The 27,329-nt window shown below is 49.1% G+C and overlaps 1 protein-coding gene across 1 annotated transcript; it reads right to left on the reverse strand.

The window, feature by feature from the left end:
• Nucleotides 1–555: 555 nt before the first annotated feature.
• Nucleotides 556–27,169, reverse strand: TMEM247 (transmembrane protein 247). The gene is made up of 4 exons (XM_058551909.1): nt 27,053–27,169; nt 25,978–26,310; nt 22,715–22,903; nt 556–621 (listed from the first exon to the last, which is right to left on the reverse strand). The coding sequence occupies exons 1-4, from the start codon at nt 27,167–27,169 to the stop codon at nt 556–558; spliced, it is 705 nt and encodes a 234-aa protein (XP_058407892.1).
• Between the last annotated feature and the right edge of the window lie 160 nt (nt 27,170–27,329).

The following is a 27,329-nucleotide window of genomic DNA, read 5'->3' on the forward strand; positions in this document are numbered from 1 at the left end:
TAACCCAGGAGTGTACGAACCCCCTTGGCCACCCCAGCTCTGCCGTCTGAGCCAGCCTCAATCCATTATTGGGGCCCCGACATTAATTCATCTTCAAAAAAATGGACAGCCAGGTTAGTTCTATGAAAGGTTTTATAGGAAGTTGAGGTGAGCTTTAAATAGTGCCTGTGTCGCACTATGTAATGAGACCTTAAGTCTCATTTCAACATCTCGCTGTTTTCCCAAGCTTCTCTTTCTCCCAGAGCTGCCAGATACTATCTCTTTCTCCCCAACCTTCTCCTCAGCCTCTCAACCTGTGAGTTCTGGTCTCCTCCCTCATCATGTCCCCTCAGCAAAACAAAAACTGGTGGCTAACCAGGCCCTGCCCTCCCACAGTCCTTTGCTGCAAGGGCTCCAGCTCCCAGTGAGGACTTCTTGCGCATTGCCTTTATTACTATCAGCTGCTTTTTCTACTCAGCTCACACAGCTCCTTGTGGGCGGGGATTGTGTCTTTATTCTTTGCATTCCCTGCTGCCTTGTGATTTTAGTGCTGGTGTAGTAGGCGTGAACAAGCATTTACGGCTCTGGTGTCTGGATGGGGGCCTCCAGAGTCTCTCTCCTCTTCAGCCCGTAGATTGTGCCCTAGGAAGGGGCAGGTATGTGAGATGGGAGTCAGGGGAACGGTGGCTATACTGGATTCCAGGGATCATGCTTGACAAGGAAATCCTTCTCTCTGCTCCTGGGGGAAGGCTGCGGAGGGCCCAGAGCCCGAATTCAAGCAGGACTGTGCCTCTGCCTCACTTCAGTCCAGGGCTTGGTTACCTCCTGCGCAAACCTGAGGGTTTATTGCATCCCTTCCCTCCCTGGGAAACAAATGGAAGGGGCTTTGCTTTGGACCTGGGTGCAAAGGCAGGGGCTGTGGAGGGGCTGGGTCCTCCTTAGGAGCCTCAGCCATGGGAGAGGCAAAACTTAGTCCTCCTGCTTCTGTAGCCCCAACGCTAGCCTTGACCTGTGGGGTAGGGTGCTTGTCACCATTCAGACAGCTGCACTCCTGGAGGGGTCTTTGCTTTAGAAATGTTTGCACTGGGCACTTTCTGTTAGTTGCCTAGTACAAACTAAAATGCATGCTTTATTAGCGTTAACCGCCCTACCCTCAAGCAGGCGTGTTCCTCTGTAAGCTCCTCAGTCCCGGTGAGCCAAAAGGAGCAAACTGTTACAACCACAGGCAGGCGCAACCCCTCCCCACCGCTATCCTCATTAACACTTCCTCTCGAGGTGCAAGGGAAGCTGTTTGCGCTGATGCAGACCGAGGCTGTGCTTACGGCAAGCTGCTTCTGTAGGCTCACTTCCTGCTGGGCGAGGGCTGGGGAATCTGAACACCCACGCAGCCGCCATGCCCCTCACTGAGGCCGTGCCCTAGGAATCCTCTTGGCGGGGGTAACTTGGTGGAGACAGAGTGTAGAGTTAGTTTTGATCCTCAGCTGCCTGGAGAGCCAGAAATGGAGGGGGTGCTTTGAGCATGTGCTGGAAACTCATAGAAGGCAGGGAGAGCAGAACAGCAGAACAGAAAATGCTGCATGGCTTCCTCTTCGGCCCTGGGGTCCCAGGACCCCCCAAGTGGGTCAGCAGATCTATTCTGGGCCAACCATAACCCCCCACGCCTCTGAGGAATAAGTGCATCCCCAGGGAAATTGCTCAAGTCTTTGCCCCTTCTTATGCTCTCCTCTGTATCCTTTCTTATACCCTTCCAATTCATTACTTCATCTCTGAAATCATGCCTGTGATTGACAGTGCTGGGAAAGGATCCAGTCTCTCCTCCCACTCCCACCTTCCTAAACTCTGTTCTAAAACATGATACACCTCACTCTCTCGTAGCACCCCCATGCTTTCTCACACAATCTCGCAGCTCACCCTGTGGTCTTTTCCTGCAAGACAGTACCCATTTCACTAGGAGGCAGGCCACTCCACTTCTCTCTGCAGACTCAGCAAAGGGGATCGCCAGCTCCAAGAGACAGTCCTGGCAGACCCTTGGCCCAGCTCACCACACCCTCCCACACACCTTTGGAGTGATGGACTTGAGGACATTCTTTTGTCAGCGGGAGATGAGCCCGTAGAGGGCTCACTCTGGCAGCTACCAAGCCTGAGTGGATTCACGTCCTGGAGGTTACAGAAAGTTTAGAACTGGAAGGGATCTTGAGAGCCAAATGTTCATTTGAATCCGAAGCTCAGAATAAACAAGAAAGGAGTCCAGGGGCATAATCAGCTAATAAGACTCCTGAGACTGCAAACAAAAAACCTGAAAAGACCAGGTTGTTGTCATTCATTTTATGAAAAACTTACTGTATAGAAGCTCTAGAACTTTGGCTCCCAGCAGGACAAATATGTTAGCAAATGCATGGCCATAGCTGAATCTTTCATTTCTCTTTCCCAGGGTTTTTTGGCCTCAGGACAGAACATGCCTACAGAGAAGGGGTACTGGTGGGTGACTGCACGAGGGATGTGACTTGAGGGGAACCAGGGAAAGACTGGGGCCCTGTGTGAGGTCAGAGCACTGGGGTCATGTTGGGGAGCAGAGTGGGTGTGAAGGTGGCCCATCACGCTGCACCTAGCCCAGAGCAGGTGCCAATGAACTTCCCTGAAAGAAAGAGGGAGAGGAGAAGGATGGCAGTCAGAGAGGGAGGGAGGAAGGAAGTGGACGCAAGATGTGCTGGGACAGAGCTGGAGGAAGGGGAATAATAGGGAGTGTTTGAAGATTTGAAGATTCTTATCTTTCCTCATTTTGGAATTTGAGCCCTGGGTTTTCCCTCAGTTCAATGCCAATCAGCAGACCTCTTCTTCATTCGTTCATTCCACAAATACTTGTTGACCAAATGTCAGGCGTTCTGCCAGGCACTGCACCCCTTACAGTGAACAGGAGAGTTAAGGCCCCACACTCTCACAAAGGGACATTCTAACGTGGATGGTGGGGTCACAAGTGGGAGGGGTCAGGGCTTCGGAGGGGACACCAAACAAGTAGACAACTGGTGACTTCAGGTTGATCTCAGTGCTATGGAGAAGTCAAGGGTTATGGGCAGCAGGGCCTCCTGTGACCCCTGCTCAACTAGGCTGGTGCACCTGAAGGATGAGAAGGAGTCAGCCATATGAACAGCAGAGGGGAGGGTGGGAGTGGGCAGAGGGGAAGCGCACCCTGAACAGAGGGAACCACAGGTATAAGGCACCAGGCAGAAAAAACTCCTCTGGTTTTCGGAGCAGAGAAGAGGCCAATGGGCTTCACTAAGCAGTGAAGGGGAGACGGGGGTGGGGGGGGGTGGGGGGGTGGGAGGCAGGGCCAAACCATACAGGGTCTTGTGGTGGCGTTTAAGGAGTTTGGGTTTATTCCAAATACAGTGGGAAGCTACTAAGGGCTTGCAAGTGTGGAAGGGACATGACCTCATTTCACTGCGTGCCATCTTCTCTGCTAGTCCTCAATACAGAACTCGCCCTCCCCCCTCTTTACTCAAAAGAAACCTCACTGACCCCACAGAAATAGGAAAGCCAGTATCCAGGCATTAGCCAGCTCAGACCAATGGACAGGTCTCTTTATAGGCAACAGTTTTTTTTTTTCTGAAAAGCCCTCTGTAAATAGCATTCAGGGCCAATGACATCCTCTTTCCTTACAGAAAGTATCATTAACTTCACCTTTGTCTTCAGTAGCAGAAACTGCTAAAATTCAGGTATTCCATGGTTTCCATTCCAAGGTGGGAACAAACACTTAAATGCACCATTAACGGAAATCAGCCTATCCAAGTGCTCACCTCAGTTCTCCTTATTAGGGGCCCTCCCCAGCCACTGGGATTGGTAAACAGAGGCTTAGCTTCCCCTCTTAACTTTCTGTGCCATTGCCACGCCTGTGGAATCTGTCGTTCTCTGTTAGCTCTTTATAGCACGCCCATCTTTCGGGACCACTCAAGCCCCGCCTCTTCCTGACTCCTTCTGCCTTCTGGAACCTTCCCCCACTGGGCTCTGGAATCCTTGAACTTGGACACACCTCTGGACTCTTAGCCCATTGGTTTGTTTCATGTGCTTTGGAGTTTGGGTTTGTCTCCCGGGAGAGGGAGCTGCCCCGTGGCCTGTGACTTACTGGATTTTTCCCACCTTGAGTCATGGGGGTCACCTGATCCCCAAGGCGAGTAGAATTGAGGATAGGGTACTAGTAAGCAAGGATGGTACTGGGTATATCTCGAATGAATGAAGGAAGCCTGGCTCTGTGGAATCATGGCCTGGCCTTTGATTATTTTGGGCTTTGGATTGGGCTCACTCCTACTCGGCTGTTGTGTGACCCTGGCAAGTCACATCCCTGTCTGTTAAGTGAAGGACCAGGGCCTGATGACCAAATTCTCTGGGCTCCCCAACCTCCCAGCTCCCCACTGCTGGCTTCACCCACTGTCGCTGACCCTTGACCTCTTCTGATCTCTCTTTCCAGGCCTTCTTCTCTGGTGCCTGCCTGTCGGCAACTGGCCTTTGACACGTGCTGGCCTATTGGGTCCCTGCTTCTCCTGTGGGGGCTGAGGGCAGGGTTGTACCCTAAAGGATGCGGAGGAGGATAAACTGCAAATCTACAAGCCTCTCTCTCCACCCAAGGGCAAGGCATGTTCCCAGGGAACCTGCTTCTGGGGACAAGGGTGGCTGTGTGTGTGTGGGTGGGTGGAGGGGTTTGGAGGGTGGTGGGCTTTAGGCGTTCCCCCTCTGAAAACAAGGCATAAAGAGGGCATGCTTCCTGCCTCCAGGCTTTGGTCCACTGGAGAGAATCCACACTTGGATCTCAGAGTTTGGGGTCTTAATAACAGTAGTTTATATTCTCTAGGCAGCACCATGCAGCCCTTCACATAAGGAAATTGGTGTGGTGTAGAGGCCAGAGCCCTGGGCTGGGAGATTGCAGGCCTCGGTTCTAGTCTCAGGGTTGCCACTTGTTTGCTAGTTTACTCCAAGTAACTCACCTTCTCTACGCTTTAACTTTCCTGTTGGTAAAATGGGGGAGAAAATGCCTATTCTCTTTGGAGTGTTTTGGCAATGAAATAAGATAAAACAGGCAGAAGAGATTCCCATGTGTTCCATGCTAATTTTGATAACTGAACCTTAACTCAATAAAAATATTTTTATTATTATATAAGAAATAGAAAAAAATTATGGAAGTTCCAAAAAGTTTTTAAAATCTCATATAATTTTACCATGCTGATGCAGTTATTATTTTTCTCTTTTCTTTCAGATTTCACAGTGATATCCTCAAATATTTGCATAATATGCCTACTATTTTGTTTTTTTTTGTGAGGAAGGTCAGCCCTGAGCTAACATCCATGCCAATCCTGCTCTTTTTGCTGAGGAAGACTGGCCTTAAGCTAACATCTATTGCCAATTCTCCTCCTTTTTTTCCCCCTTTTCTCCCCAAAGCCCCAGTAGGTAGTTGTACATCATAGTTGCACATCCTTCTGGTTGCTGTATGTGGGACGCCGCCTCAGCATGGCCTGACAAGCAGTGTGTCGGTGTGCGCCCGGGATCCGAACCTGGGCCGCCAGTAGCGGAGCCTGCGCACCCAACCCTTAAGCCATGGGGCCAGCTCCAAGCCTACTATTTTATACCTTGATTTTTTCACATAATGGTATCACTTGGTCTCTGCCACCTTCATTTTCAATGCCTGTAAATTATGGCACGTAACATGTTTTATATTTATTTAATTATTCAAACAGTAATTGACATTTGAGCTACTTTCAGGTTTTCATTATAATAAAAAATGCTGTAATTAGCACATGGCTTTTTAGTGGAATCAATCTGTATATAACATTTTGTCTACTTAAATTAATACACACACATTGTAGAAAAATTTAAAGATCCAGAATAGTAAATAGAATAAAGAAAATTTAAATTACTGGTAATTGTACCACAGAGAGATACCACCGTGACAATGTGGGATCTGTCCTTCTGTTCTTTTTCTATGCATATATGTAGGGGCACAGATGTGCATACACATTTCTGTCTGATGGTGCAGTGTCGCATCCTGATTTATAACTAGTTACTATTGTGGAAGGCAGTTACGAGCATGGGAGTTAAGAGGCTGGACTCTAGATTCAAATTCTGAGTTCAAATCCTGCCTCTGCCACTTCCTCAGTTAAGCCCTTTGGATAAACTCTAAGCCTCAATTTTCACGCTTTATTAGCTAGTCAATCTCAGGAAAGTTCCTTCTCTAGGCCACAGTGTTTAGAAGAGGGACAATAATCTGTCCCCTAAGGGTGTAAGAATCAATCCATGTAAAGCATTTAGTAGAGCATCTGGCAGATAGTAAGTGCCCAGCAAATTCTCCCTATGGTCATATTTTCATGCATTTTCCATGTCATGAAACATTCTTGGAAACCACCATTTTTAATGACTGAATAATATTATATTGTTCTTTTATACCCTAATCTATTCAATTTCATCATATATTTTTTCTAGTTTCAATAACAAGGCAGTGAATTTTGTGCACCTAAACCTTTCCCCCAGTTTGGATTATTTCCGTAGCAAGAATTCTAGAACTGGAACTAATAAATTAAACAGAATGATGATTTATTAAAACACTATTTAATCCATATGTCAAATCGCTTTGGCAGAAAAGATTTTAAAGAACTGGGGCTTAAGCACGGTTGTCAAACTGCAGCAACAAGAAGTGCAATCTTGGACTTTTTTCTCTCTTCCCTCCTTTCTTTTCCAGCCCTTGAACTGTAGCGTTTGGAGTCATACACTTCAGGGTCTTAGACTTTTGAGACGGTCCCTTGGTGTCAAAGGGGCCAAAGCACCGGAGAGGGAGGAGGGAGAGATAACCGGTTTGAATGTCACACGCCCCGACTGTCTTAGTAATCGTTCCACAGTAGACAGATGCGGCGGCGGTCACGTGACCTGAGCATGACCTCATAGCTCCCGGCTCCCCGCCCCCCCCTCCGCCCGGACTCCCGCGGCGCCCCAAGCGGACCCGGCGGCGGCTCAGGAGGGGGAGGGCGTTTTCATCGCCCCTACTTACAAGTTACCTAAAGGAGACCTGGGGATTTGGGAATTCTCTGCGTTCCCTGGGTGAAGAAGGGGGACGCTAGGAAGCCCAGGCTTCTGTCATCGCTGGCCTGTGAGAAAATGTACCCGCACGATTAGCAAGCATTTGCTGAATGCAACTGGGTTCCCGTTCTGGCTGCAGGCCAGGCTCTGTACACGTTTCATCTCGCTTAATTCCGATTATCCACATCTTACTGCTGAGGAAAGAGACTAGCAGGCATAGATGAGAAAACTTATGACCTAGCTGGAGAGTGAGGACTAGCCCGAAGCAACAGCAAACTGGAGGAACCAGTGGGTGCGGCGCGCAAAAGGGCTATGAGAGTGTGGCCAGCCAGGCTGGGGGCGACTGGGGTGGGGGCTCCGCCGGCCCGAGAGCTTCGGGAAGAAAGGGACGGTTGAGGCAGCGTGGGGAGACGCAGGACAGAACGCACACTGACCTGGCGGGGCATCTGTAGCGGAGAGAGTGGGATTTTAGAGGAATGCTTAAAATAAAACAAGGAGACAAAAAAAGACCGGAGGAAAGTATTGATAGGATGAAGGGGGGAGCTCTTTGGCCCGTTTCCCGCCAGCCCAGCACCAAAGTCATTTCCCCACTTTGAGGGTGTCCTCAAGATTTAGGAGAACGTGGTAAGCTGTTGATTTTGCATTCAATCTAAGCACACTCCCCTGGCAGGCAAGAGCCAGGCTCAGCGACCCTGGTGCTCTGAACGTTTTTCTTGCAGACTCTTAAAAGAATTTTGAAAATCTATGTCCCCCCTTGCACATTTTTAGGGGCAAACATTCAAATGTTTTTTATGGCATAAGTATTTATACCATACCAGGGTGTGCTTTTAGTGTATGCAAATATTGACATTTAAAAATAAAACTATTTTAGTACTCTGAAAAATGTTTCTAAATGAAATACTACAGTGATTGGATAGCCACCATCATCCTTTTAAAAAATACATGAAATTCTTCTTAACAGTGGGAACAATTTCATCTTTCTTTTTTCTCCTTGAATTTATATTTCCATTCTACTTCCCCTACAGAATTTTATCCTAATATATTTTTATGGTTGCATGTCTTTTATGTATCACCCTACCACACTTCTCACCAACAAAGCTATGTATATAAAATGAATTTATCTTTTAAATTTCCTGTGACCATAGACTCTAAATGTTAGAGAATATTTTGTCTGGAGTTGTACCATGAAGACTAGTACACAATTAATCAAAACAAATGCTATTAGATATTTTAATAGATACTAAGGAAGCATAAAAAATAAAGCTTAATTGGAAATGCCTCTTTTAAGGAGATGAAGCTTTTTTTCCTAGCCTCATTAGCTCATATATCCATGGATGAATATTACTCATTGCTCGAAAGGGTCAGGGTTCAGCATTAATTCGATTTCTAGAATTAGAAATAGTTTTTTTTTAAATAGATGCAAGAATTGAGCTCAGAAACCTTTTTGCATACATAAGTACAAAGGAATGTAAGGAGTATTTTTTCAGCCATGTCACTCAATTTTATAAACTCCTTTTGAGATATACGCCAAAGATCATATGGGTAGATCATTAAAAATCTATCAGCTGACAACTAGAATAGATTCTCCTTCACTTTGAATGGAAGCAGAGAATGGGAAGCCAATTGATTTTTCCCGTCATTAGTCACTTCTTTTCTCAACATGGATACCAGGATTTACACTGTCCCTTCGTAGCACCAGACAATTTTTCCCCAAGTCAATGCATCATGGAAAGACTGGGATGGGTAAGATGTGCGCCTTTCTTCTGGGAAGTGGGAGAAGGGTGATGGTGAAAGGGGAGGTAGAAGGGAGAACCAGCAGCATCCCTTGTCCGTGTGCTCAGACAGGACACCTGCAGGAGAAGTGCTTGTGGAAGTGGAGGACTTGGAGTGTGAGGCCCTTAAGATGACCAACCCCAAAATATGTACCCTTTAGAGAATCTTCATGTATCCCCAAGAGCAACTGTACCTTAGTTTGTACTGGCCCATTGCTAGACTGATGAGCAAAGAAAGGGAAGGTAATGGGGTGAAGGGCTCCTGCGGGTTCTGAAGGTCTATTTGTAGGAGGGAAGCTTCTCTGGGCAGAGGTGACCTCCCCGAGGGGTGACCACCTTTCTGTAGGGCCTTTCTGTGGAGGGAGCAGAAGCAACAGTGATTTGAACCCCAGGCACAACTGGCTGCTGTCTGTCTCCAGATCCAGACTCTTCTCTCAAAGCCTTCCTTCTCCTTTTGGTTCAACCTGCTTTGAGCTCTTGAAAGAACTTCCTTCTCGTTCTTTCATGTGGGGCTTCTGCAGGGCAGGGTGGGAGCTCTCCAGATTAGTCAGAGTGGAAAGGAGCATAATGGGGCCAATGAGGGCGGGAGAAAGCTAGAGTCCCCATCAGACCCTGACAGAGTGCTGGCTTCTTTGCTGGCTTGCCTCTCCTCTCCATTCCAGGGCGTGCTCATTCCTGGGGCCGTGGCTGGTCTCTGCCGCACCTTTGTGTCATTAGCAAAAGGCCCCCTCTAGGCAGATACAGCACCATGACACCACGAGGTGGGGCGCACAAGACATCTTTGTACCAAGAAAAAGGCTCCCCTTCCTCTGGACTGATGCAGCCCAGTGCCAAGGGGCATGGCTTGGCCAGGGGAGGGTGGGCTGCATTTCAGCTCCCACTTGTCCCCTCAGCTGGGCACCTTTTGGCATTGCACGACTGCACAACCATGTGGGTACACTGCTTCCAGCCTCTCTGCCTTTGAGCACAGTGTTCCCCCTATCTGGAGGGCTGTCCTTCTAGCTAGATTAGCCCAGTTCTGATACCACTTCCTCCTCCAAGAACCAGGCTCCTCTGGCCCATGATCACCTCCCCCTCCCCCAGCTTCCTGCAGTACTGTCAGACTATAGACATTAATTACAGTGGAAATGATGGAACAGGGAGTTACACTAGAGCAGTGGTTCTCAACTGGGGGCAATTTTGACCCCCAAGGGACGTTTGGCAGTGTCGGGAGACATTTTTCGTTGTCACAACTGGGGCGGGGGCCTGTTACTGGCATCTAGTGGGTAGAGGCCAGTGATCCTGCTAAATATCCTACAATGCACAGGACAGTGCCCCCCCCCCACTCCCCACTCCCTGCCAAGAAAAAATTATCTGGCCCCAAATGTCAACAGTGCCAAGGAGAAACTCTGGACGAGATGGTCTCTAGTCTTGAAAACACTTTATCACACCCTAAATTATATTGTGGGGTTTTGAATACTGTTTTAATGACTTCAGTGGCAGTGTTCTTTCCTCACCCAGATGGGGACTTCCTGGAGGACAGAAACCATGTGTCTTACAGGTCTCTACCTCAAGGGCACCAGCACAGGATCCCCCAGGGGTTTTGGCCATGAGGAAGATATACAAGGATGAACAAATATTCTCTGGCCTGGCCCAGCTCTGCTCTCAGATGTTTCTCATGAGCTTCTGGCTAGAATTCCTTGCCAATTGGGCTCTATAAAATTATATCTTAAAACAAACAAACAAACAAAAAACAAGAGAGCCAGACAGACACAGAACTCCTTGGTATGGCTCATAGAAAACCCATCTCTAGCCTGCCTCTCACTATATGCCTAAACTGTGGGCTCAGCTGAGAAGACTTGGAGAGAAATCATTCAACTTCAAGGCTATAGGCAGGCATGTGTCAGCTTTCTCTGTAGCCTGGAGCAAGGAATCTATGAACTGTGTTTCCCAAATCCGTAAATGCAGCCTGGGAAAACCCCGCACCAAGATTCATTAGAAAGAAAAGCTCTGATAGATTTCTCCCTTAAATATAGCGTCACCCAGCAGATCAGATCTTTATATTTGCGGGGGTCCAGAGCAAGAGGACAAGTGGAGGCCCACTAACCATATGTTTAAATATCTTACAACTATAAAGGAAGCCAACAAATTGTTAAATGTTTTAGCCTCCTATCTTGAAAAAGGTATCTTAATAATGACCTGGAAGGTCAAGTTCGAATTGAGAATTCTCACGCTCCTCAGATGACCACGCAGGAACGTGGGGTTGTGGGGAGAGCTGGCCAGAGGCCTCCGCCTGTATTCATGGCCCATGTCCTGTCCCCCTTCTTCCCTCACCCCCAGCTCTGCCTCGCCTTTTGAGGGGCCTGATATGGGCCTTCCAGCCTACACATCCAAGTTCCAATCATACCTCTTGCGTGCTCACCGCCAATTCAGTCTATCCTGGGGAGGATGGATCTGCGAAAGAGGCCTGCAGACTCTGGAAACTGGTTTAGGGCCTTTTGGGGAAGGAATTCCTGGGTCCTGTATACCCAGGGTATGGTCTAGAAAGAAGGTGTGAGCATGGACACATCCACTTGGCCCCATAGGCACCTTACGCCTTGGGGAGGGATGAGGCTGGATGAGAGCCGGAGTGGAGCCCTCTTAAAGTGCCAGCCCAGAGCGAGGTCTCTCGTTGGGTCTAAGTGCAGAGCTGCCTCCCAGAGCAGCAGTAGCTACTTGATGTGCCCTGGGCCTTCTGGAGGCCAACACCCCAACCCTTGTCTCCACCACACACAGACTGGGCAGAAGCCTCAAGAGCCTTTTTTTGGTAACACCTTTACTGAGATATAATTCATATACCATACACTTCACTCATTTAAGGGCTTTTAGTGCATTCAGAGTTGTACAACCATCACTATAATCAATTTTAGAACATTTCATCACGCCAAAAGAAACTCTGCAACCCTTAGTTGTCACTCCTCAACCCCCCTGTTCTCCCTAGGCAACCACTAATCTACTTTCTGTCTCTATAGATTTGCCTATTCCGGACACTTCATGTAAATGGAATCATACAATATGTGGTCCTTTGTGACTGGCTTCTTTCACTTAGTATGTTTTCAACATTTGTTCATGTTGTAGCATGTATCAGAGCTTCACTCCTTTTTATTGCCAAATAATATTCCATTGTATCGATGTACCACATTTGTTATCCATGCATCAATTGATGGATGTTTGGGTTGCTTCCAGACACTTCATGGACCCTCTTGTGAGTGCAGTGCACTGTATATTGACAGTGTACAGCATATGCTTGTCTATGGAGTTTCCCCCTGGGCATTCCCTCTCAGCTAGGCCCTGCTGTCATTTCCCGTCCTCAATGCCTCAGCCCCTCACAGTGCCAGACCAGATCTGGTTTCCCTCAAGAAGTGGGGAAATGGCTCCCTATCCTGCTGAGGGGCACACGTGAGAACTCTGCTTCTCCCCATGTCTCCTAGACTCCCTTGTTTAGGTTCATCCCCACATCTTTCTCCACAGGACAGGCTGGGAACAGATGCCAGGATATCTTCTCCATTAGCTATTGCTGAGCCCAGGTTCCAACTCACATAAGCCTCTTTTCTTTAGCCAAATGGGAAAGCCCTTGCACGATTCTGAACTCTTGGTTCCAAGTGACAGAAACCCAATTCAAATCAAGTTAATAGCAACTGAAAAGCTTAGGGATGTCTCTTATTCCAGGTGGATCCAGGGACTCAAGTCATGCCAACAAGGACTCACTTTCTCTCTCCTCCTCCTCCCTCCCTCCCTCTGTCTCCCTGTCTGTGTTTTCTTGGCTCTGCTTTTCTCTGTATTGGCTTTATTCTCAGGCAGGCTTTCCCCAAGTAGAACAAGATGGCCACCAGCTCTGGACATACATTCTACCTGCTCAGTACCCGGTAGAAAGAGAGTTTTCTTTCTCAGGAGTTCTAGTTGACTCATTGGTCAGGCTTGGATCATGTATCTACACATGAACTAATCATTTTGATCAGGAAAAGGAATGCCCTGATTGGTCAAGTCTGGGTCTTGGGCCCACCCTTGACTGGAAGTCAGCCCACCTGAACCTCATGGACTAAGATTAAGGAACACAGAGTTCCCCAAAAGAAAATAAAAGGGAAATAAATGCTGGACACACACAGCAGATGTCACTGGAACCATCCTATGAAGTGGCCCGTGTGGGGTCTGCCCTACCAATTTATCGTGCATGTTCCGATATGCCTGAACCCTGCTAGTGGACATTCCTAGGCTGAAGCTGAGATCCCTGCTACATGTGATAAATTAAGTCCTTATGAGATTCTAGAAATTGATATCCAAGATGTTACCCTACCTAAAGAGGGTTTGTAATTGAACATGAACAAATCTTTAGTCGAAGAAATTTTGCCCCATTGGTGGAAGTATAAGCTTTACGGCAGAACAGTGGAGAAAATAATTTTAATTCAAGAGGCCTTTTGGAGACCCAAAGGCACAGTAAGTAGGTACCCATCCAGCCCACCCATGTTTAGTATCTAAATGTCCTTGACGTAATTTCATAGTACTTTATCCCTGCCAGGGAGGAGCAGAGTCAGGTGGGGGAGGTGTCAGAGGGGCCAGGGAGTCACAGACAAGGTGCCTGTGGAGAGCAGAGAGCTGGTTGTAGGCAGTAGCACAATGTAGCTCTTCTCTGAGATCCCCGCTCACTCTTTCTCCTCCTTTCCTTATTCCTATGTTGCCATGGCAACTAATGATGCTCCCTCTTCCTCTTCCCCTCTCTGCCTCGCTCTGGTCCCCAGGCCCCAGCACTCTGTCTGACCAACTTCACAGGGCTGTTGCCAGCCTCTCTCCACATCACTCAGCCTGGGCACCCAGCTTTGCTCTCCACCCCAACACTCTCTCCCGCCTCATTTCCCTGCTTCCAGGCCCCTGCCTTGCCCCCTCTTTAATCCTGATCCAAGCTCGAGCCAAATTCCCATTTTCCATCAAGAAGTTGTATGAAAATTAGATTTTTGCCCCTCTAACCTGATTTAAAACGCATTAAGAGATCTGTCTCTTGACACCTAAAGGTGAGGTAATTAGTGAAGAGAAGAGGCATCACTTTACTGCTGCTTCTGTGCTTAAACACTGTGTTCGAGTGAATCACATTCTATTTTTGTACTGTTTTCTGTTTAAAGAAATCCCCCAACATGTCTCTGAGTGAAACAGAGACTCTATCATGGGGAAATCACATCTCAGGTTCAGAGATTGTGAGCTGGTGTGAGACGGGATTCCTGGCTGCCCTTGAACAACTGGACACGGGACTTGCATCCTCACATGGTGAAATGGGCGGGAGGGAGGTGAGTAGGGGCTACCTCCTTACGCGGGCTCTTCTTTTCCTGTTACCTATACCTGGCCAGCTTCCCTGTTTTACCTGCCCCACCTGGGCCCTCCCAGCATCCCAGTTTTTGACTCCGCCCTAGCTGATCTGTTTTAGGAATCAGGATTGTCCTGCAGTGTGTGGTTTGCTTAGAGCAGTCTTCTGGAGTTCCACTGAAGTTAGCCTGATACCTGAGAGCAAGTGAGCTTTCTACACTTCGCTGTGCTTCCAAAGTCTTCCAATCAAAGCCCATTGTTGGGCTGGTCCCGTGGCTTAGCGGTTAAGTGCGCACGCTCCGCTGCTGGCGGCCCGGGTTTGAAACCCCAGGCGCGCACTGACGCACCGCTTCTCCGGCCATGCTGAGGCCGCGTCCCACATACAGCAACTGGAAGGATGTACAGCTATGACATACAGCTATCTACTGGGGCTTTGGGGGAAAAAATAAGTAAATAAAATTATTTAAAAAAAGCCCATTGTTTTCTAGAAATCCACCTGGGCCAGCTCTGATACCAGGAGGGCTCTGTGTATGGGAGGATACAGAAATTGCCCAGAAGTGAAAGTAATTGAGAGTGAACTATAAGATTTCTCTCTGGGTCCAACCACCTCCCTCTTCTTTCATACACATGCCGTGGTATCCTGATCTTCAGAAAGAGAGCCAGGCAGGGCTGATTCAAGAGGGAAGACCTGCAGGCCAGCTCCAGACCCACTCACCTGACTTGAGAGACCCAGAAGAGGATGTTGGGTGGGGTCCCGAGGAAGCTATCGAGGGCTTTGAGTATGGATCTCCCGCTCGCCCCTCAAGAAAATGGCTGGTGTGTGGAATGGGAGGGCCAGTGAGTGAGGGGACATCCTTGTCCCGTCTCAAAGACGTTTCCTCCTCAGCCTTTGGTGGGAGGAAATGAGAGAACGGTAGAAGAAAAGGGTAGGTTTTTAAGCCGAATACTTTTGAGGCTGTTATCCCTAGGGGCACACATATAGAGATACACAGTGGGACCACATGATACCATTTGAAATATGTAACAGTACTCTTCACACATGTTATCAAAGCAACTTTTTTTTTTTTTTTTCTGTGAGAAAGATCAGCCCTGAGCTAACATCCATGCTAATCCTCCTCTTTTTGCTGAGGAAGACCAGCTCCGAGCCAACATCTATTGCCAATCCTTCTCCTTTTTTTTTTTTTCTTTTTCCCCAAAGCCCCAGTAGATAGTTGTATGTCATAGTTGCACATCCTTCTAGTTGCTGTATGTGGGCCGCGGCCTCAGTGTGGCCGGACAAGCGGTGCGACGGTGCGCGCCCTGGATCCGAACCCGGGCTGCCAGTAGCAGAGCGCGTGCACTTAACCGCTAAGCCACGAGGCCGGCCTTCAAAGCAACTCTGAATCTTCATCCACAAACCTAAACAGACAAGGCATATATTTGTTTTTTTTAAATCAACTTTCAGCCCCTTGCCACACTTGGTCTCTGTCACCTTCTTGCTGAGTAAGCTCAGGCAACTCCTGAACCTCTCTGAGTCTGTTTTCTCATCTGCAAAGTGAGGATGGTAATAGCGCTCCCTCAGGGGGTGGCGGCAGGATGAAATGAGATGACATAAAGTGCCTTAGACAGGGCAGAACTTACAGTAGGCATTGGGTAAATGTGCGCTCCCTTCTCCCCTCTCTAGGAAGCCTTTCTCAGGTTGTATCCTTTTGTTCGATGGATTGTTCATTCATTTGTTTCTCAAGCACTGATTGGGCCCTGGCAGCGGGGTGGTCCCTGCAGCCACATCATTAGCTGCTCTGGCATCTCCCAGCCGAAGCCAGAGCTGGGTGCTGGGAGAAGAGCTGCCCCATGGTAGGGGGTGTCTGGCCCTTCCTGGGGTGGAGGGAAGCTCCTGAGACACCCCCGCCCCTGCCCCCACCTCCTCAACCAAGGGTTGCCTTGCTCAGCACTTTCTCCACAGCTTCCTGGTGGCTGTCTTCCAGGCCTGCTTTCTGCCCCAGGACCTTACAAAGCCTCCTTTGATGAAAAGTTTGAGGCAAAGTGACCGTGTCATTTGATACAAGTGAGGCTCACGGGGGTAAAAAGTGTAGCTTTATTTTCCTATTTTGGGATTTTCTAACCCAGAGAAAAACGATCAGCTGAATGGGGCCAGGGGCGGGTGGAAGCGGGAGGGAAGGGGATGCCCGAGTTGGAGAACTTGAGGCTCCTGTTGTCCTGTGATTAGCAGCTGCGGGCCTGGGGCGTGACCTGCATGCCTAGAGGTGCCTCCTGCTCAGCCGGACTCTGCTTCCAGAGCGGGTGGGTGGACCAGGGGCCCACTTTGCCCGGGAGGAGGACTTTCCTCCCGCCAGAGCACCAGGCTCAGCATGCTCCACCCCTGGGCCTGTACCACTGGTCCCCACCCCCTTTCAAAATGCACAGCCCCTGCTCCCCTCCCTCTGGGCTGACGGGGTGGCCAAGGACAGAGTCTCTCTCAGGGTGGGATTTTCGAGGCACCACGAAAGCCCCTTACCCCAGAGGGTCTCCTTCATCCACCTCGAGGGCTGGCCTTATGGGCTACCACCAGGGCAGTGGCACGGGGCCCCACGCTCAGGGGGACCCCTGCACCTAGGGGAGCCCCTCACTTGGTTTCAGGCTCTGCTGTCACTGCCTTGAAGTTTCTTCATAGTTTTTGAACAAGGGACCCTGCCTTGTCCTTTTGCACTGGGACCCACAAATTCTGGAGCCAATCCTCTCCACTTCTCCCAGTTCTTGAGCTCAGGGCAGCCGTCACTGTGCATTCCCTGCTCCTCTCATTTGTACACCTCTGCGTTTACCGTGAGCTTGCACCCGTATACTCATCTGTCGCTAGAGCCCTGTGAGGTGGCTAACATCACAGACTCCTGGCTGAGGAGAAGGTCTTTGTGGGGATCTGTCCCATGACCCCAGGCCCTGTGATGCCACCTCTTTGCTCTCCTTGAGAAACAAAAACGCCTGCTTCCTGACACCATCTGTAATCCCCGCCTTCTTCAGTGTAGCAAATTTGCAAGTCCGAAGCTGATCCTCCTCTTTGCTCTTAGGAGCCGGCCAAGCCCTCCGCGGGTGCTTAATAAATACTGACTAATGAACCTGCAGCTGCCGCTCCTTTGGCTAATTAAATCCACATAAGTCATAGACTTTAAATTGTGAAACAAGGCTTGGGCAAAACAGCTTAAAAATGCGGGAGCCCTGGCTTTTCTGCTGTGCCTTGTGGAAAAATCCCATCTTTTAATCATGCTTAACCTTCCTGAAGGAACAGTGGCAACCTTTAAATAATGAATGAACGTATATTAGCAAGATTTTCCCAAAGCTACACACAATGGAGCCAGATCGAAAAAGGGACAGAAGCAGAGACAGGCCCAGGGGGATTCTGGAACTTTCCGGTGAATCCAGGGGTGCGGGGAGAAATCATTTGGTTCCTCAAAAGCCCGGAGCAAGGACTGGTGAAAGAGGACAGAGGGAGGAGGGGCAAATGCACTGTCACCTAGCGTGCCACAGGTCGATGGAGGCTCCCACAGCATAGCGGGGGCTGAGTGCTCAGTTATCCTCTCTCTTCTTCCTATCCTGCCTCCGCGTCCCCCCCTCCGAAGACCATCTAGACCAAGAGCAGTGTCTTCACAACAGAGGACAGGTTGAATTGAGTCACATCACCTAAAGCCGGGTTCTCAGACTTTCAGGTGCATACGAGTCTCCGGGGGTATTGTCAAAATGCATCTGAACAGTGGGCCTGGGGAGGGCTCTGGGATGCAGCCTTTCTAAGATGCCCCCAGGCAGCGCTGATGTTGCTGGTCCTCAGACTACATGTTGAGCAGCAAGGATTTAGGTTTTGTAATGTGGCTGCATGTTACATCAACTGGGGCACTTTTAAAGCTACCCAAACCCCTGGACACCATCTCAGATCAATTAAATCAGAATTTCTGAGATCAGACTCTAGGCTTTGGTCCTTTTTTTTTTTTTTTTTTTTTACTGAGTTAGAGTCTAGATAATTGACAGGTCATACAAATGAAGCCTAGGAAGCTTAACCGACTTGCTTGCAGTCACCTGCTAAAGTGGGATTGGAAACAGACATGGCAGGGAAGTGGCCTTTGGAACCAAGCCCACCCCTCCTCCCTCCTGCAGATCTCAGCAGGCTCCGGGACTCGAGTCTTGTCCTTGGGTTCTGGTCTTAATCTATGTGATTCCATCCGAGGAGCAGGAAAGATTCTTCCATCTTTCTCTCCCTAAGCCTGCCTGAGATTTTACTGTGAGTGTTTGATTGTTTGGGCTAAAGCTGAGGGTAACGTGTCGGATCTGTTACACACCCAGGCTTTAGCGGCCGGTGTGAGTGGGCTGGCAGGAGAGATGTTGGGGGCACTGGCTCTGTTCTGTGGGATCAGGGACTCTAGAGGCAAACTTGCCTCCTCTTGCAGCTTTGCTGAGGGTACTCAGCACAGAGAGGCATGTCCTTCTAAGTCCCCAGACAAGGCTGCTGCCCTGGCTGGGCAAGGTCATGGTGCCTCAGGCAGAGGTCAGTAGGATGAAGGCAGAGCTGCTCCAGTCGTGTGTCCAGAGAAAACCATGACCTTCTGGCTGTGGTATGTGAAGGAGGCCTTAAGACAGAAGTGCAGCAGCAGCGGGCCAGGCCCAGATTGGCTACAGCCGTGCTCCACCCAATTGTCTCCACCCCGACCCCAAGTCTGGCTTAGCGCTGGGGCGGGGAGGAGGAGCTGGGCCTAAGAAAGCAGTACACGGTAGATAGTTATTTGCTTGTTCAATATCTATCCCTCCCTCGCCCAATACTATCAGAATCCTAATTTTGTTCAAGGATGCAACAGTGTCTGGGCAAAAAGCTTACCACTTCAGACACCCTGCAGCTAGGAGCAGCCACGTGAGATGAGATGTAAGCAGAAGTCTCTAGGTGGGTCTTCCCAGAAAGCTTTTAAAAGGTGGCCCCTTTACTTTTCCCCCTTTTCTGACCTAGAGTTGTGGACCTGATACCTGGAGTTGCAGCAGTCATCTTGAGATCATGAGGCTGAAAGCCGTGGAGTGAAGAGGATAAAAGCTGTGTGCTAAAGAAGGTGGAGCAAAAGGAAGCCTGGGTCCTCTATGATTTCCTAGGGCAGTTTCCCCAGTCACAGACTGCCATACCTGGGACTTCTTAGTATGTGAGAAACACAGACCTCTACTTGGTTAAGCCACTGTGTCTGGGTTTCTTTTACAGCTGAAGGCAGTCCTCACACTCAGGACCTTAGAAACCACAGGACCATTTCCTGGGTTAGAAATGGGAAGAGAAGGTCAAAGCCAGAACATGGTCACCAGAAGAGAGCAGAAAGGAGGCTTGCCTCCTGCCACTCCCCCTTTTAGAGGAAGGTTACTATCTTACTCTATAATCCTCAGGGATTCCCTATTTCCCAGGGGATTAAGTTCGTGGCCCCAAATCAATTTTCCAGGCCTGTTTCCATCCACTGGAGCAAAGATGAGCCTTCTCTTTCTCCCGAATACAGATTGTCCACTCCCATCCTGATCTGAGTTCGTGTGACTTCTCCCTCCTCCTTTCCACCTGCCCCAGGCTTGCCTGCCCTTGTGGGCTACTCTTTCCAGAAGACTTCCTACCACCCTGGGCTCCAGGGACCTTTTTTTTTTTTTTTTTTTTTGGTGAGGAGATCAGCCCTGTGCTAACATCCACCAATCCTCCTCTTTTTTTGCTGAGGAAGACGGCCCTGGGCTAACATCTGTGCCCATCTTCCTCCACTTTATATGGGACGCCGCCACAGCATGGCTTGCCAAGCAGTACCTCGGTGCGCGCCCGGGATCCGAACCAGCGAACCCCGGGCCACCGCAGCGGAGCGCACGCACTTAACCGCTTGCGCCACCGGGCCGGCCCCGACCTCTCCTTCTTTGATCTCCTTCGTCACTGAAGTCTGTATACTGACAGCTTCTTTACATTTTCATGTGTGTTACCTTCATCTCCCCAACAAGGTAGTGAGGTCCTCCAAGGCAGGATCTTGGGGACATGGTAGTATAGAAAGACCATGTGCTTTGGAATCAGACATGAGTTCTAAGATGATCTTGGGTAAATTACTTAACCTTTCTGAGCCTCAGTATCCCTATCTGTGGGATGGGGATGATACACATTTTTACCTCCCAGGGTTTCGGTGAAGACAGCCTCCATACAGCATTGAGCGAAGGGCTTGGTGCATTGGAGGTGCTCAAGAAGTGCTTGTGTGGACTTGTGGCCTGCTTGGTAACCCCTCAGCTCTGCCCTTTTCCTATCCTTTGATCACTCTTCACTTTTGTCTCTCTCTCTTCTGATTTTCTGCTTTGCATTTGAACCGAGAGACATGTACCAGGTTTGGGGAGTGACCATGAGCTGTTCTCATTTTCCCAGAGGACAGATCTTGGGCTACTGGCTTCAGCCTTCAATCACAGAGGGGAGATTTCATGCCCATTGCCAAGGATATGAGATGAGATGCTAACTTAACTGCTCAAGGGAGTTAACTAAGTCTTTCTCTGAAGATTTGTAAGGAAAATGTATGGATTTAAGTCCAGTTTTACCTGGCAACAGGCGGATGGACTAAATGGCCTTATAGGCACTTGGTATTTTTTTTACAAACTCCCAATTCTGTTTGTTATAACAAGTTAAACGTCTGGGCCTTAATAGTTTTGATATCCTAATTTCCTCGTTCTTTTGCCTCAACCCCACCCCAGAAACCCAGATCAAATAAGATGATTGTGAAAAGTGACCCATAGCAAAAAATCCTACCACTGAAAGTTTAATGAGAAATGAGGGTTTTATTACTTCCAAGTAAGTAGCTGTCACATGCAGCGACACATGGGAGTGGACACCTTGAATTCGGTGGGAAATGAGAAGTCACTGTGGACTTTCCTGGCATGATCGTGTGTCCTGACATCGAATCCCGGGGACGACTTCTTGTTTTCATGTGTTGTCACTGAGCAGCACTCAGAGAACTCAACAAGACAGAAACTTATTCTTTTGTCCTATAAGGCAGAGCCCTATGCCCGGGAAGGGGGGGGGTGTCAATAAAGATTTGATTGATTACCCAGCTGTGGCTAGCCTCATTCAGTTTGCTACATTAGCCCTAATGTCTCCTATGCCATAGTGGCCAGCCATTACTCCTGGGCGGGGCTGGTGGTGTCAGAGCAGGTGACAACCTGCCAGCTGTGTATGTGTTAGAGAAGGGATCGGGAGCCTTTTCCTTGTTAAATGGATCCTTTTCCTCCTTAAACCAGCAGCTTCATTGTGTGCCTCCTCCAAGCCCCCTAGTGCCAAAAGTCTGTTCCCTTTGGTTGTTGCTGCCTGTTTATCTAGGGGATTGTGTACATCTCTATTGTGGACAACTGTTTATTTGCTCTATGTCTGTGTGTTTGGGATTTGAGGGTTGGGCTGTATGGCCTATTTTTTTCTCCTCCACCTTTTGCTGGAGTGCAGCATTGCTGACTTGCTCTGGGCCCAGTCAGGTGTTTAATTCCTCCTTCCCAATGCCCCTAGGAGTATGCCCAGATTTTGCCACCCCGCCTCATCCAGGCAGGCACTGCTCTGTGATAGGGATGCCCTTTGCCCATCAGATTCTGATAGGGCCTGTCCTGGGCTCCCTGAAGCTCAGCGTCTCCCTTTGTGAATTGTATGTTGCCTGAGGGCAGGTGCCAAGCCTGCCTGACTGACTGTGTATAGTCCTGCTCAGGTCCAGAGCTAAATGGACCCTTGCCAATGGCCTGGGGATGCTATCCTGACAAGTTTGCAGAGCTGGAAAGAGCTCGGGGAGTCTCGGCTTCTGTATTAGCTTCCTGTTGCTGCTGTAACAAATTACTGCAAACTTGGTGGCTTAAAGCAACTCAAATTTATTCTCTTCCAGTTCCGGAGGTCAGAAGTCTAAGATATGTTGGCAGAGCTGCATTCTTTCTGTAGGCCTTTTCTAGCTTCTAGAGGCTGCCAGCATTCCTTGGTTTGTGGCCCCAGATCACTCCAACCTCTGGTTCCATGGTCACATCTTCTCTCTGACTCTTACTCTCCTGCCGCCCACTTATAAGGACCCTTGTGTTTACACTGGGCCCACAGGATAATCGAGGCTGCTCTCCCCATTTCAGGATCCTTAATTTAATGACATCTTAAAGTCTCTTTTGCCATGTAAGGTACATATTCACAGCCTCTGAGGATTGGGACATGGACATCTTTGGGGGGACCTACCCCCACGCCTCCCATAGCTCCCACCTCAGAGAAGATCTATGAAAGTGAGTACATGTGGTAGATCCCAAGCCAGCCTGGTCATGGTGTGATTTCTGTGCTTCTGGAAAGCCTTTCTAAACCCCTTTTCCCTACAGATAGATCCCTCTCTAATCTGCTAACTTCTGAAATCATCCTCTCAGGAGAAAGCATCTTCATCCACAGTGAGAACTCAGCTCAGTACAAGGCCTGATCATACTAAGGTGTAAATGGCTGACAGCAGAGCCTTTCCTAAGAGCAGGTTCTGATTAGGGGGAGGCATATGTGAGGGAAGGAGGTGCTGGGAGAGAGTAGGCAGGGAGGCTGGGGCTGACTCGGATCATGTCCTAATAACACTCCGGCATGGAGATTCCAGTGACAGAGAGACCAAAGGCACTTGGAAGTAAGACCATAAAGTTTTAATCAAACAGAGCAAAATGGCTGCGATGCAGAACAGGTAGTGCTTGGAGAAGAGAAAGAAGATCATCTCCTTGGCGACGTAGATTACGTGGATAAAGATGAAGCAGTACAGGAACATGGCAAACTGGTTCTGGGGGAGCAGGAGGTCCTGGAGGCGTCCCGAGAACTGTGGGGAAAGAGGAGAGCGGAGCTGGCAAAACCGGGGCTCAGGCGCCAGGCGCACCTGGGCGTCAATCCTGCTCTTGTCCCTTCCTGAATGTGGCCTTGGGCCCTGTCTTCCTCACCCAAGGAAAGGGTAATCGTGCCCACCTCACAAGACTATGAGGAAGAAGAGTGAGACGAGAACTGAGAAATTCCTAGCAATGTCACTGGCTCACGGAGGGAACTCACGATACTTCTTGAGTCTGCTCGTATCCCTCCTGACTCAGGCCAGCACCTTCCTTTCTCTGTTGTTCCACACCACCTCCGAGTCACACAGGTGGGTGGTCTCCCTCTGACTCTGAGATCCCCAGATCTGGACGCCAGGTCTCTGGAGTGTTCTCTGGACAGTTTGCCCTAACACTCAACCTTGTTTTCTGGACAGTGGCACAATGAGAGGGTGTCCGTTGGGGACAAATGACTCTCTTGTGCTGGCACACGTCACACGGGTCAGTCTGTGGTCCTTCAGCCCAGGGTTTGGTCTCTCCTGGGGACAGGTGGTGAGAGATGGGTAATGGGGCCCCCTAAACCCTCAGAGCCTTGGGCATGGGGGAAAGCAGCCTGAGTTGTCTGGCTGATTCTGCCTGTGTGTTGCTCATTTCCAGAATCTGTATAATTGAGGTCCGACAGACCCCTATTTTAACTGTGGAAAGCATCAATGTATAAGTAAGGCAAAAGCTGATATAACTATTTTGATCTATAGTTAAGAAGGCATCACTCATGGTTTATTCTCTAAAATGTCTCTTAAAATCATGCCACCTTCGTTGTAAGCAGGCAGATGGCAGGGACTGTGATGCCCTAAACTAGCTAGAATCACACTCACAGAGGTATTTTTCAATACAATGACATCTATCTACCCACCCATTCACACAGGAAAAGAGAGAGTGGGGGAGGGGGGAGCTTAAAAATCAAATCACCTCTCCACCTTGCAGCAAATGCACAAAAAGTAAAACACTTTTGTAAACTACTACCGAAGACTGAGGTTTTGGACACACCATTGTTGAAACAACTACATAAAATGTGAGGGCAACTGAATAAAACCGAGTGGGGCAGAAAATGACTCCAGTGATGCCACCTCTCAAATGAACAGCCAGGAAGGTTGAGGACTAGAGGAAGAAATGTAGTGTTCTAGTGGGAGGGGAGAGCTGGACAGATCTGATGGTCCTCTGCAGACTCAGTCTGGCTCTGGATCTGTGGACTTTCTGGCACCTTTTTGCAGTCTGCTTGTGTTTTCAGTCTGAAATGCTGATGGGTGATAATTATGTTTCTGATAACCAAACATGCATTTGTGAAACCTTTTAGACTTTTCAAAACACTTTCAGTGGTCTATCTTTTGAGCAGAAGACAGAGAGGAGATAGGACTATACACCAAGAGTTTCCAGCTCTTCCAGCAAGGAGTAAGATTTTCAAACTAAAAGAGGGAAAACAAATATGGTTAGGAGGAGGCATAGACCAAAGACATTGTACCATACCATATCTGCTGTAAATAGTTTCAGGCTCCAACTTGTGACAAATTTTATCCCAGGATAAAACTTGAGACTAAAAACCACAAGTTTAGAAATGGAACTTATTTGTGAGAAGTCAAAAATATCAGGAAATGTGCCAGAATCTTAGAGACAGGCAAATATTTTCTAGATTTTTAAAAAGGGGGAAAAAAGATGGATTCTAGAAATCCCAGTTCAATAAGCTTCACTTAGTTCAGCAAAATCATTTAGTGTATAATTAAGCAGGTATTTTGTGAGCAAGAAAAAAAATGATAATTGTTAAGAAGCCATCATGTGTTCATTGAGAACAAATTAGCAAAATCAACCCCATTTTCTTAAAAACATTGACCAGTCAGTTGGGGAAATGCTATAGGTAGTGTAATATCTTAATTCTGGGAAAGCATTTGACAGTGTCTCAGGATAGTTTTTTGGACAAGGTAGGGAAATGTGAGCTGGATGAAATGTAACTCAAGGGTGCTGATTAATGGAACATTCTAAGCTGTAGGGAGATCTTTCAGCGTTATTGACTTTAGGTCATATCCCCCTCAATAATTACAGCAATGACTTGGATAAAGACAGAGGCACGTTTCTCAGAATTGAGGATGACTCAGAGCTGGGAAGCATAGCTCATACATTACATCCAAGAAAACTGAAGTGATAAACATAAGTTGTTGCATTTGGGTCGAGAAGTGAATTGCATGAGTACATAAAAATGGTAATAGCTAACATTTATTGAGTGCTAACTAATGTGCCAGGCTTACTGCAAAGTGCCGTACATGCCATCTCTCATTTAATCCTCACAACAACCCTATGAGGTAGGTACTACCTTATAGATAAGCAAATCGAGGCTTAGAGAGCGTTAGTTAACTTACCCAGCGTCACACAGTTTACACATAGTAGAGCCAGGATTTTAACAGGACTGTCTGATTTTAAAGCCCAGACTACACTGCTTTAAACAATATCTTTCATTATTTAGCGCTTCCGATGGTCCAGTCACAGTGCTAAACATCTCACTTTCCATTTAATCACAGCAGCCTTTCTTATCCGCATTTAGTACAGATTAGTGGAGAGTGGTCCATTTCTTGCGAAAAGATGTCTAGGTTTGAGTTGACTATAGGGCGGTGTGATCCGATAGAGCAAATGTAGCCCTGATGGGGGAGGGGATGGTTTAATCAAAACCCATTGGCCAGACTCTGGGTCTAGTCGCAGGCACCACAGCTTAGGAGACGCAGAGGGGAGCGGAGAGTGGTGGAAATCCAGTCATAGGGGAAATGTCGAGACTCTTCCCTGACAAGGAAAGCCGTGGGCAGGCGGGTGGACAAGGTGTTCCCGGGGCCCCTCCCAGGGTCAACTCTCCTAAGAGTTGGAGCTCAGCTTAACCCAGAAGCTCTGAGGCAGTGAGCAGCCCATCTCCGGACCCAGGGCAGGACGCCTCGGCGAAGCAGGTGAGGTGGGCTCCCCGTGCAGGTCAGGGACGGCCCCCCTCAATCCCAGTGTCGGCTCCCGCCTTCCGGACCTGCGGGCCTCTCTGCCAGCGCCCCGCTTCCCTGCCTCCTACCAGGCGGGGCGTCGCCTGCTGCTGCAGCTGCTCCATCACCTCCTCGTGCTGCCGCTGGCGCTCGTTCTCCTCGTGCAGGTACTTGAGCCGCGTGAGCTCGAACTCCATGCGCGCCTTCTCCAGCTCCGTCTCGGCGTTGTTGCGCTCAGTCCCCGGGGTCCTCGGGGGCGGGGGCAGCTCTGCGAGTTCGGGTCCGTCGCCCGCCTGGCCCTTGGTGGTGGGGCCGGCCTTGGAGGACGGCGACTTAGGCGGCCCTGGGCTGCCGCCGTCCTCACAAGCTTCCATCTCCTCCAGGTAGTCGTAGGAGGAGTCGGGCTTCGGGGGCTCTGCCTCCTGGGGCCGGGAAGCAGGGAGTCGGAATGGTGAGGCGTCAGTGTGGCTCCCCCACCCCCCAGCCCTCCTGCAGCCCCAGGCCGCAAGGGACTGGGGTGTCTGAAAGAGTGTTGTGAATTGTAAAGGTTCTTTACAATTCACAAATACAAGAACAGTGAGTTCTTACTAGATATGCACTTATAGGAGTTATCAGGACCCGAGAGTTAAGAAGGAGAGAGCAAACTGGCACAAAGGAATGGCCCCCGAAGTTGCAAGTGGAGGCAGGGGGAGTTGAGGTGGAAGTCTGTCTCCTTGGTGATTTTCAAACCACCACTGGAGGTAACTTTCCCACCCCCCACTCTACCTAACTTTGAGACCAGTTAGACACCCAGTCCTTTGGGGGCTACAGAGGGAGGAAGAGTCTCTCATTGGGGTCTGCACTGAGAGAACCTAAACATATGGAGACCAACAATAGGGCTGTGGGGGGAGCTGGGTCTCATCCACAGAGGGAGGAAAGGTCCTCACGTGGGGAGGGAGATGGGAGAGACCAAAGCCAGCTTCAAGTGACTTCATAATCTTATGAGGGGCTACCTGGTCCCTGGTTACAGCTGGGTGCCAGTTGTGGGGATGGGGTGCACGTCACCTGCTCTTCTTAGCAGCTCTCTGGAAGCTCATAGCCCTCAGATCCTATCACATGTCTCCAGAGTACTCTTCCTCCCCTGCTGGGACAGGCTGGGGCAGTGAGACGAGGCATCCCCCTTACCAAAGAAGCCCTTGACTTCCCTTCAGACATGGGGTCATCAGGCACCATCTTGGGGAAGGTTGGGCAGCTTTCTCCTGCCCCCCGGGCTTCCATCATCTCCCTGTCCTCTGTTGCCATCCAGAAAACCACAATGCTGCCAACTAGGGCCAAAGGGCATGTTTTCAGGCATTAACATTTAGCCTCACCAGATTCCACAGTCCGGCCACCATCACAATCCCCTGTCCTCATAATAACCCACATTCTACCAGTTGCTAGGGCCCCTTTGGCAGAGGGTGTG

This window comes from Diceros bicornis, chromosome 12 (assembly GCF_020826845.1).
Source record: "Diceros bicornis minor isolate mBicDic1 chromosome 12, mDicBic1.mat.cur, whole genome shotgun sequence".
Taxonomy (NCBI): Eukaryota; Metazoa; Chordata; class Mammalia; order Perissodactyla; family Rhinocerotidae; genus Diceros; species Diceros bicornis.